Source organism: Crotalus tigris, unplaced genomic scaffold (genome assembly GCF_016545835.1).
Source record: "Crotalus tigris isolate CLP2741 ecotype Arizona unplaced genomic scaffold, ASM1654583v1 scf7180000017646.2482762, whole genome shotgun sequence".
Taxonomy (NCBI): domain Eukaryota; kingdom Metazoa; phylum Chordata; class Lepidosauria; order Squamata; family Viperidae; genus Crotalus; species Crotalus tigris.
In genome coordinates, this window is record NW_024096538.1 from 1,438,316 (window position 1) to 1,450,916 (window position 12,601).

Here is a 12,601-nt window from a genome sequence, read left to right on the forward strand (position 1 = left end):
ATTTGGTTTTGGATCTCCATAATCCCTAGAAAACCCCTTTTTGACATTCTTTAACATGCACTGGAGTGGCATCTGGTCAACGCTCTCCTTTGACTTTTTCCCACCCATTTCTCTAATACACTACCATTGATCACTCAGCATGAGCTACAATGGTTTAACCTCCCACACAATCCTGCCTATTGAAGGCTTAAGGACGACACCTTTGCCTTCTAAGGGGTGATCAATCCCTTCTTCCGATCAGGTTTCCCCTGTTTTACAATACTTGCCTGCAGGCGTTTTCCAGATTCCTTTGTTGATTTAAGATCTGTCTGTCACCCTCACGGATCCTTAGACAGGAATGCTTCGCTGATGGGTTAATTCCCTTTCCTTCCGTCGAGGTCTCCTCGTAGTCAAGAGCTACGGAGCCGGCTTTTGGAGCTGTCGTCGTTTAGGAGAGGGGGGGCCCCACCAGGGCAATCTGTCTTGGAAGGTTAAATCCTTTTTCTTAAAAGCCCTTAAAAATGTCCCGGCGGAGAAGTCGCCGTAAATCTTGTGGAAAAATAAAGCCTTAAAAAATATAAGGGCTTTTACGAAATTCCATGGGTGAAAGAAAGATCTTTATTTTTGCACAAAAAGGTTCAGAAGTGATTTAACAATCAACAAATTTCTGAACAAGGGGGAGGGTCTAAACTAAAGCTTTATAGGTTTCTTTCTCTCAGGAACAAAGGAAGCATAGATGGAATCTTACATTGTATATGGAATCTACTTTGTGTAACATTCAGATAGTTTCTCACACGTTAGGTCCATTTCTCATGGGAATACAATGAAGGCAGTTTTTACTTTTATACAATGTTTCTAAATATGCATTAGGTCATTCACGTACTGTTAATACAGCTTTTGGCTAACACAGCTTTCTTTCAGAGATTATGCAGACACATGATTTTTGCTTTTAGTGATTTTTCATTATTATTATTATTTTACTTTATTCTTCTTTATTCTATGTTATTCTATTTCTTTCCCACTTTAATACATTGTAGATCTCTCAATCAATAAATCTTAATTAGAAATGATTGTTTATTAGAACTATTTATAGCATCTTGAGAATTCCTTCCTCAGTTATGATAGTTTTAACTTTTAGTAACTTAGGAAGATTTAAATTAGCCAGCATAAAATCATTTAGACATGGAGACCATTTCAGTTTGAGTACTTTGTGCCTGTGAAACTACAGGGTAAAATCATTTAGTTATTCTTAGATCACATTTGAGAATTAAAAGATGTGTTCTTAGAGACTGACAGTTGCTTTCAGTTAGAGAGTTAATTTTAAAAAACTGAACTAAACTGGGTAGCACTTTGGAAAGCAGGCAGTAATCTATCACACTTTTAATCTTTTCAGTGTCAGAAACCTCTTTTCAGTTTAAGCACTGAGTTCCCTCATGAATAATGTTCTGGGATTGAAGCTAGAGGCAAAAAAAGAAACATGGGCCACTCACATATGAACCTCTTATCTCCAGATACTGCCTGAGATATGGGCTTAAACACCGATAGAATTGGGAAATGACTATGGCTCTATCAGAAGAGAGATATCATTTTCAGATAGGAATGGACTAGAGCAGTGTCTTTCAAACTTAGCAATTAAGAAGTGTGGACTTAACTCCCAGAATTTCCCAGCTGCATCTGAAAGTTGCCAAGTTTGAAAAACACCATGCTAGTCTGCCAGAGGAGTAAAATAAATAATTGTAACTGAATATAAAGAAAAGACCACTTAACGAAATCCTTTACAGTGAGACCAGTGTCTTTCCACCTTTTGGTGAAACATACATTGTTTTAAAAGTTATCTTTCCACCTTCTCATTATGACATTTGATTTTGCTATTACCTAATGATAATTAATGTTGTGTACTCCATATTGCTTCGGATGGCGTTCTGTCTTCCATGAAATCATTTGACATCTCAAGGAAAATGTTTGTGTAATGTTGATATTACATGAGTTAGCATTGATTATATAAGTTTACAGAAATGTACAATAATCTAGTGGAATATGGATTATTTTATATAACAGTAGATATGTAAAGTCATATCGTAGTTACACTAAGGTCTTCCTGTTAATATGTTTTATGTCAGTAAAAAAGGTAATTTGCTACAATGCATAAAATGTATCATGTTTTAAGGAAAATAGTTTAATAAAACACCATTAACAATAGGAGAATTCAAAAAATGATTTATCTTTATATAAATAATGGCTACATCCCCAAATGGATTTATAAATTAATTGCTCACTTACACTTCTTCTGTTGATAAGATTGATGTTATCTGTGTAAGTCCTTGCTCCAGCCCTCACTTTTCCTTATTTAGTTTATCACAGCTGGAGTTTTAATTTGCTGATCATATTAATTCTGATTAATAACTAAGCACACTTTCTCTTTTTACATCAACAGTGTGTCATTAATGAGTGGAAGTGGGATTGGTCAGATATGCTGTCAAGTTATATGGGACAAAATAGAATCACCTTTAGGACACTGCTAGCACACAGGTAATGCAATTAGGGAAGGGGAAAGTTTTCTTAGAGTTTGATAAGCTTTGTGTTGTTTGATAAAGTGTAAATGATAAAATATGAAACAATGTAAAAAGTCATTCTAATTAATGGACTAAACGTTTAAATATAAAGATCTGTTTCTATACTGATGCTCATTGCATCTTTTCTGCTATCTTCCTTTTTGAAAAGGTACTTCTGGAAACAAGAGATGCTACCTTATGTGTGATGTATTGTGGGATTGCTTTAAAATCCATAGAAACTGATATGCTTTCCTTACATGTGAAATTGTCTTTTAAATGCAATAAACAAATAAATATATCAGTAAATGGCAGCAATAGAAGGATTAATGTGTGATACTACAAAGAAGCCACATAGTAAGAGTTTGTGTTGAGTTATGAATGCTGGAAAGTAGGAATATATGCATTATTTTCTTAAAGATATGACTTTTTCATGTTTTTATTGGCATTAATGTTCACTTACATGAGAAGATGACAGATTAAGAATGTCTCTAGAGAATTTCTATGATATCAAATGACCACATAACTGATTTGCTGTATGGTGTTATATTAAATAATAGTAATGAATATTACAATGAATTTTAAATTGCTATGCAATATTGAAGAGTTGAAAATGATTTTATTTGAGAAGTACTAAAGTATCAATTTGATTTGATATATAGGTAGTCCTTGACTTACAACCACAATGAATCCAAAATTTCTGTTACTAAATAAGACAGCTGTTAAGTGAGTTTTGCCCCATTTTACGACCTTCCTTGCCACATTTGTTAAGTGAATCACTGCAGTTGTCAGGTTAGTGACACCACTGTTAAGTGAATCTGACTTCCGCATTGACTGCTTGTCAGAAGGTTGCCAAAGGGGATCACATGACCCAGGACACTGCAACCATCATAAATACATACTAATTGCCAAGCAGTTGAGAAATGACATGTGACATTATCACATTATCACAGGGATGCCACAACAGCCATAAGTCACTTTTTTCAGTGCCGTTGTAAGTTTGAATGGTCACTAAATTAACTGTTGTAAGTTGAGGACTACTTATACAATTTCAATTGTAAAAATAACATAACTGACTAGGCAGTTTTCACTATTATGAAGTAGCAATGCTACCGAATCCTTAGCTCTTGTGATGATTGTTAAAAAAAAAATGTGTGTCCTGCATTTGGCAAAAACTGTTTGTTTCCTTGCAGAATATATTTGTGATGGGTATGTTAGGAGAAAGTTGCAACCTTTCTTTCATAGATCACTAGATATATGGTTATACTCCCTCCAGCCACGTAAAATGTTAGTTGCACATATTTAATTTGCAATAGTATTACTATTCTTGTTTGAAATGATCAGAGAACAAAACTGAATACATGTATATTAGAGTGCTATGAATGTTTGCCATATTATAGAATAGAATAGAATTCTTTATTGGCCAAGAGTGATTGGACACACAAGAAATTTATTTCTGTTGCATAAACTCACAGTGTACATATAAACAGTAAGTAATAGGTCAAAAGTCATAATGTCTATACATATATGTGTTTACATATATGTCATATACGTCTATGTATAGAGAAAATCTCTCTCTCTCTCTCTCTCTCTCTCTCTCTATATATATATATATATATATATATATATATATATATATATATATAGGTCTTTGGCTGTTCGGGTTCTCTCCCGCGTAAAATTGGAAGTGTCTTGGCGACGTTTCGACGAAGTCACATTCGTCATCTTCAGGCTGGTGTTTTTAGCTTCTTGCTTTGAGCAGTAATGTGTGGTCTTAGCTGTTTCTTCCTTTTAACTGCCAGTGGGGGTATGAACTGATTGGGTGGGAGCTTGGCTGTGTTCTGATTGGGTGGAGGTGTGTTCTGAATGGTTAGGGGCTTGGCTGTGCTCTGATTGGCTGGGGGAGTGTTCTGTTTGGTTGTGCTCAGGTTAGTCTGAGTTGCAGAGGGGTTTAAGATTTTGGGGTTATGGAGTCGTTTGTCAATAAGGGCGGGTTTCCAAATGGCTGGTAGGCGGGAGGTATCATCTCGCTTGTTCATGCTGTGTGGGCGTTTTTCTATCTCGATGGCTTCTCTGATTATTCTGTTATTAAAATGTTCACTTTTGGCAATGGTTCTGGTATTTTTAAAGTCAATTTCATGTCCTGTGGCTTTAAGGTGTTGGACCAGGGAAGATGTTGGTTCCTCTTTTTTGACTGAGTTCTTATGTTCTTCAATGCGTGCACTTATTCTTCTGTTGGTTTGTCCGATGTATGTGGTGGGACAAGTGGTGCATGGGATTTCGTATACTCCTTGATTTTCTAATTCAATTTTATCTTTGGGGTTTCTAAGGATGGTAGATATTTTTCTGTTTGTGCAGAATGCTGTTTTGATGTTGTGTTTATGGAGGATCTTACTGATTCTGTCTGTGGTGCCTTTTATGTATGGGAGGAGGGCTTTGCCGTTTTCTTGTTCTTTGTCTTGGATTTTAGTGGGGTTTCTTTTTGGATTAGGTTTGTAATCTTATTTCTATGGAATCCATTGGATGTTAGTACATTGGTGAGAGTGTGTAGTTCGGATTTTAGGTGTTGTTCGTCAGCTAAGCGTTTTGTTCTGGAGATGAGTGTCTTGGCTACAGAGTTGATCTGTGCTGGGTGGTGGTGTGAGAGAGCGTGCAGATAGCGGTTTGTGTGTGTTTTCTTCTGGTAGATGGTGTGTCCTAGGGAGCCATTGGATTTCTTGTAGACTAAGACATCCAGGAAGGGAAGTTGGTTGTTAGCTTCTGTTTCCATGGTGAACTGTATTTTGGGGTGTAGGCTGTTGAGGTGTGTGAGGAAGTTGTCCAGTTTTTCTTTCCCATGTGGCCAGATTATGTGGCCAGATTACGTCTACGCATCTGAGGCAGAGTTTGGGTTTGTGATCTGATTTTTCTAGAGCTTGGGTTTCAAAGTGTTCCATGTAGAGGTTTGCAATGACAGGTGAGAGGGGTGATCCCATGGGTGCTCCTTCTGTTTGTTTGTATTTTTGTCCATTGTAGATGAAGTATGTGTTGGATAGGCAGTGGTTGGTCAGATCTAAGATGTGTTTTGGGGGGGTTATATTTGTTTTGGATAGCTGTCAAGGCTTCTTTGGTAGGCACTTGGGTGAAGAGGGATATGACATCGAAGCTCACGAGTAGGTCGCTGGGCTGTAAGTTTTGTTTCTTTATGATCTCTATAAACTGGAATGAGTTTTTTACGTGTGAGGTGATGGATTCTGCATAGGGCTATAGTTGTTTGGCAAGAAATTTGGCTAGGTTTTGTAGAGGTGAGCCTATGGAGCTGACTATAGGTCTGAGTGGGGTTCCTTCCTTGTGTATCTTGGGGAGACCATAGAGTTTGGGGCATCTGGATGATTTCTCTCTGGGAATGATTCTTTGCGGGATCTCTTCGCTAATGGGGGAGGCTTTTATTTTGGATCTGGTGGTTTTTTCCAGGTAGGTGGTGGGATCTGTATTTAGGGGTTTGTATGTGGAGTCTTGGAGTAGGTTGGTTAATTTGGTTTGGTAGTCAGATGTGTTCATAACCACCGTGGCGTTGCCCTTGTCTGCTGGTAGGATTATTATGCTGGTGTCTTCTTTCAGGTTACGTAGTGCTGTCTGTTCCTCTTTGGGTAAATTGCTTTTGGGTGGCTTGCTGGTACAGAGGATGTTGGTGATTTCGAGTCTGATTCTGTTAGCGTCGTCGGGGTTGATTTTGGTCAGGCTGGTTTCAACTCCACATATAATGGTTTAAGTGGGGATGTGTTTGGGAGCGACTGCAAAGTTGAATCCTTTGGAAAGGACATTGGTTTCGGCTTTGGTGAGGATCCTATCTGAGATGTTATGCACTGTTTGTTTCATATGTGGCTGTGAGGGAGGAGGGGTTTGTTTCTGACGTTCTTGTAGTCTTCGGAGTTTGTTGGTGTGTGTATCTGTCTTGAGGGTGGTCTGTGTTTCGGCTCTCCAGACAGCGAGTTGTTTGGATTTGTCCCAAAGTGCGGGGTGGATCTTCAGAACACACCTCCACCCAATCAGAACACAGCCAAGCTCCCACCCAATCAGTTCATACCCCCACTGGCAGTTTAAAGGAAGAAACAGCTAAGACCACACATTACTGCTCAAAGCAAGAAGCTAAAAACACCAGCCTGAAGATGACGAATGTGACTTCGTCGAAACGTCGCCAAGACACTTCCAATTTTACGCGGGAGAGAACCCGAACAGCCAAAGACCTATATACAAATACCCGCGAAAACCTCAGAAAACATATATATATATATGTATACATATCTATGTATATATAAATTTATTTATATCTATGTTTATGTGTGTATATATATATTTATAATATCACTGATTTTCTATAGCAACATGCTTTAAAATCCCTATTGTTATGGTATACATAATAATTTGAACAATTTTCCAAAATGTATCAATGTTTTTGGCACTAAGGATATCTGCATTTAATCACTTAGTATAGAAAAGAAATACAGCCTAGCTCTACTTCTTTTATCCTTTTTATAAATATTATCTTTAACAAATGATAAAGTTATGCTATAAAAAGACTCAGCTGTCATAATATTCCCTGTTTGAATGTCTCGTCTATTAATAGTTAAATTCCCTCATACTTTTTTTCTAAAATAGAGCCTATTTGATACTGAGTATTAGCCCTGTCAACAAGCTTTCCTTTCTGTTCTGTTGATCCCTTCTCTTCCAAATCTACCATGAGATAATGGTTGTATGTATATGGGCTTGCAGTTGTGACAACAATATTTTTTTGGAAACCTAAATTGAAATCAGTTTGTTTGCATGTCATGTGCTACATTAGAAGCGTATCAAATACAAAAAGTCCTGGCAATGTTCCTTGAAGCCTATAAACAAGGGCTTCCATAATTTTATTTATAATTTTTGAGATATAAGTGAAAGACTAATTCAGGTTTATTTATCCCCATATGGATGCTTGGACACTGTTATTTAGGGGAGTATTGCCTCTAATCTTGAGGTAATACATAATTATCATGATTAGTAACTCTTTATAGCTATATTCTCTTTTATAAGGGACAGTTATATTGATAGATTATGTTGTTTTGACTCTTAGGAATGGGATAGTTCATCTCCAAAATGATCTGTTCCCAGCCTGTCTCTTCAGAACTTTCAACAGTGCACTCATTGTCTTTATAATTAAATTTGTACACCATGCTGCAGAGTGTCTTTGCTTTTTCTTTCCCTTTACATTTCCCAGTGTTATGGATTTCTCAAGGGAGCAAAATCTTCAGATAATGGCTTCAAAATATGGTAGATTCAACCTGGTCATTTTTGCCTTATTTAAGAATCCATTTGTTTTCTTGGTTTGGCATGGTGTTCTCAGGCATCTTCTTTAACACCAATATTCAAAAACACCAAATACCTTTTCTATCCTACTTCATTTAGATTTATATTTGCTGTCAAAGATTGAGAGGTTGTTATATTGTTTATTCATAAAATTAAGTCAGTCTGAACTAATACTGGTGTTACATTTGTGTTTTTCAGTGTTAAAACTAAACAAGCAATATTCTATGTTTTGATTAAGACTAATTACTTTACAGGCTGCTCTCACTGAAGAAAATAAAATAATTTTGGGTTTCAGCATTCTATAATCTCATTTCATAATTAAAGTTGAATAACAATATAGGCGTCTACTATTTTTTTGTGTTTGGCAAAAATAATTTATCTTGGCTGTATCTTATTTTGTATAATATGGAGAAAAAATTGCTTCCTTCTTAAGCATTTTTATAATTATACCCTATTTTTCTTTCTTCCAAAGAGGATTTTTTGTCTTAATGAATGAATGCAATTATTTTCAGGACATTGAGCCAATTATAATTGCCTTCACACTTCAGATCATACTTTGTTAAGAAAAGAGAGTTTGAAGACTACAGACAGTTCTATAAAAGGAGAAAGTTTATCTAGTTAGCTCAAAGCATTGATATTTTGTCTCATTGGGTAGTTATCTTTATTGCCTCCGAATTCCTTTTGGTTTAAGCCAATTCTCTAAAGACAGATTAAAAATCTTGTGATATTTATAGTATTCTTATTTGTAAAGTTGGCACTTACTTCGTTGTTTCAATGTATTATTAATTGCCAGAGAAAAACAATTGTAAGTTACAAGTTCTTTGGTATAATGGCAGAATATGGAAATGTTTCTCTTGAATCATGTAGCAAATTGTTTTCAAATGGAAATTCCTTTGTTGCAGACCTCCAGATTGTTGTGAAGAAAGAATAGTGTCACTCCAAAAGTTTGTAGCATATATCTCTGAGGGAAGCTTTTTAAATGAATCTTTAGGTTGACAGTTATGATACAACTGTATTCCCTTTTCTTCAATTCATTTTGTTTAGTTTTACATCCTTTTTGTTTTATCTAAAAAAAATATATTGAGATTTTCATTTGCTTTAACCAGGTGTGGGTTTTTTGTACAGAAGCTAGCCCAGTAGGATTGCATTTGAAAGTGAATGAACCAGTGAAGCTTAGAAAGGCCATGGCCCTTCTTCAGATGGTAGCAATAAGTTGAAAGACTCATTAATCAACAGCAGAGTCACAGGTGTGGTGGCTTTCCTACAAACTGCCAGCAGACTGTGAAAGTCATATCTACCACACATGCTGTCAAAATGGAATTGCTAACACTTGTGCCTTTTTCTCTTTTGACTTGAAAAATGCTGTTGTTTAAGTAAGGAAAAATAAGCATTTGCACTAATTTTTAAAAACTGGGTTTATTTTTATCTCTAAGGACTGCAATAATAAAATGTGACTGCATCGATTTATATGCACACTAGCTTTGCTATGTAACTAGTTATTGTTTTAGAATCCTGAAAGGATCCAATTGGCTTACAATAATAATTTGTAATTATTAATTACAAGCTTCATTTATGATGTTAATGAAAATTTAATGTTTGTTAAAATCTAAGTATCAGGAAATTAATTTTTATATAAGAACTGTTATTGAAAATGTTAGGAATGTGATATGCCAACCATGTTAAAATGTTGTATGCAGTAACAATATGAAAAAATATATTTATAATTGTACCCTTTATTGAAGAGGAGAGTTTTTTGAGGGTCAAACTAGCATATTTTTCTCTCCTAAAAACAGCCTGCTCTGTTTACTATAGCAGAAAGATTTATTTTTTCGTGCTTTTTGCTATATCAGAGCTATTGCTATTAATATGGTGAGGAGTAAAATTGTCTTTTTCTGACCTTTATTTTTTTATACTTTTTGCTATTCTTTAATTTAGTAATTGCAGCCTTTTAAGAAAATTCACAGGAAAATATCCTGAATATCTGTGTATTAATTGTACTAATAAAGAACTTTGTAACCACCTGTAAAGAACTAAATCTTTGTCAGTGAGATTTTAATGAAATTAGCAGTAAAATGATATAATTACTTCTGAAATAATTGTATAGGTTATTCAGTGGTACATTTGGTTAAAAAAATGAAGGCACTTCTATGCATAAAGTCAAATCTCGGTAAATGCTATATTGAATTCAATACCTTCTTATTATTAATGAAGTACAAAGAATGCTTTTTGTATGCAGAGCAGCAGAATCTCCTTAATCAAATTTTCTTTATCATCAGTCCCATTTTAAATAGCTAATGTAATACTATTCTACTTGTGGTTTTATTTTCTTTTTTACTTCCTTCTATCTTCTTTTTTAATCAAAATAAGATATAATTGAAGATGGTTCTTTTCTTATGACTTATCCTGTATAAATACCCCAATTTATACAGGATACTTTATATTAGCATAAGAAACTAAAGCAAACAAAAGCTTATGTAATTTTTTTCTTAATTTGTAAGTTTCGATTTCTTGGATACTGCTATGATACTGCTTTTTAAACATCTCAGATCACTAGGGAACTTTCATAATAAATGTAAAATGCCAATGTCAGTCAAAGCATGTAAGATAGGCTTTCAAGCACCTACCAGATATTTCTGAATCTAAAATGCCAACAATTAGGAATTCTAATAACTTGAACCTTCTATTTTTTCGATGGATGGATAGATGAATGGACTGTCAGGGTCTTATACTTAATTCTTCATCCTCAAGAGTTCTAAACTCGTAAACTAAATGACCCAATTAGGGAAGAGAAGGAATACTAGAAAGAAAACATTTGGGCTTTTGCTCTTTATGGAATGGCATGAATAAATTACAAAGTAGCTACATATTTCTTCTGATTAAATTCACTGGAAGTTATTTGAAAAACATTCCAACTGTTCATTCCGTATCTAAGAAGATGTCATCTTGTTGTACATATAATCAAATCAAGTTTCGCATTGGTTATAGACTAATGGATAAAAATGAAATAGTTATGAAGCATGGTTAACTACTTAGGTCACCAAAGTTTATGATTACAGCAGAATCATATCTTCATACTTTTTTTATTTTTAGCCCCAAACACATATTATTTAGGAGTTCCAGTAAATAGTCAACAAGGTACATCTGTTATTCTGCCTCTTTCAACCTATGCAGAACATATCCCTAAGACTTTTGCTTGAAAACTGATAAATATCCTTGTGTCTGAGTATTCATTGTACTGCTCTTATTTGATTTGCTGCCTAAATAATTCCTTTTTCTAGAATTTGGCTTTAGAACTGGATGCAACATTCATATAATTACTATTGTAGGAGATGACCAGGCTGAGCCCGAGGAAGGGAGTTAAATGTGTCACCAGTCATGAGTTCCTTCACACCCACAAGAGATCTAAATCCAGTCCACATTGAATTCCTTCTATTCTTATCTCCCACTAATTTCCCTTGGCCGTTAGTAGTTCAGATTCTTGAAGAAAGCTCAAACTTCTAATAAATCTTTATACATATTTGAATTATCTGGATCTCCTGATTTTCCCGGCGCTTGACAATTATTTTGATATGTTTTATTTTAACATATACTCCTATTTCTAAGTCCAGAATCTCATATTCTTTTTTAATTACTTGATTGCTTCATTATCTGCAAAAAAAAAATCTATTTTGAATTGCCTTTTTGTCCAAAACATGTTCCTCCTGAACACATAGTTCAGTTCTACATACTATACAGTTTCAATACTAAATTTTGAAGGGGCCTTTTAGTCCTCTTTCACTCTGTTTTTAACTAAGTTGTATGGCTTCGTTTGAAATTTGACCCTGAATGGAATATTCTAGAACAGGTTCACAATCTTTTCCGAGTTTGAGAGCCACAATTTTGGAAACTTTCCAAGAGTTTGGATTTGAATGTGGTAAAAACGACTGGGACACCAAACTGAAAAAGTTTTAGAAAGTTTTCTGATGAAGATCTTATTGGACTTTGACTTCTAAATAGTCAGGAATTTTGTTCCTAATAACAAGAGAGCTATAATAAGAGAGCCAGTATGGTGTGGTGGGTAAGGCACCAGACTAGAAACCAGGAGACTGTGAGGAGGATATCTGAAAAGAATACACCCAGTGCTGGAAAAAACAACAACATCCAGAATCAGAAATAAGAGAACAGAGCTAACAGATCCATGTTAGCAGAATTGGAAGAACTATAAAAGTCTATCCAGGGCAAAGAAATCAAAACCTTGCCAGAAGCAGCTAAGGCAAAGATAGTAGAGAAAGCCAGCATAGCTATTAAATCATTTTCATTTCTAAACTAGGCATCCACTTCTCTACCTTCTCAGAAAGAACAAAGCTATTTAATAGAAGGAGAAGAAGAATTGAGCATGTCGAAGAGCATCAAAAGAACAGAATAAGCTTGCTTGCATTGAAGCTTTTTCCAAAGAAACAGCTACTGGTAGCACAAGTATTAAAAGATACTAGTACAGGTAGTCTCGAGTTATGACCATAATTGGGATCAGAATTTATGTTGCTAATAAGGTAGTAGTTAAATAAGTCACCTCCAGTTTTACGATCTTGTTTGCCACAGTTGTTAAGTGAATCATTGCAGTTGCTAAGTGAATCACACTTGACTTTGCTTGTCAGAAGCTGGCTGGAAAGGTTGCAGTTGGCAAACACATGACCCCAAGATGCTACAGTCATAAATACATTGCCAAGCAGTTTAACAACATACTTCAAGGAAGTGAAATTGAAACTTGG

General features: G+C 35.2%; 1 protein-coding gene across 3 annotated transcripts in view; it reads left to right on the forward strand.

The window, feature by feature from the left end:
- Window positions 1-12,601, forward strand: part of KIAA0825 (KIAA0825 ortholog) — a 192,860-nt gene that overhangs the window by 96,339 nt on the left and 83,920 nt on the right. For all 3 annotated transcript variants that reach the window (XM_039335690.1, XM_039335692.1, XM_039335691.1), the window contains one exon: window positions 2,414-2,508. In XM_039335690.1, coding sequence (XP_039191624.1) covers window positions 2,414-2,508 — 95 coding nt within the window. The remainder of the gene's footprint in view (window positions 1-2,413; window positions 2,509-12,601) is intronic.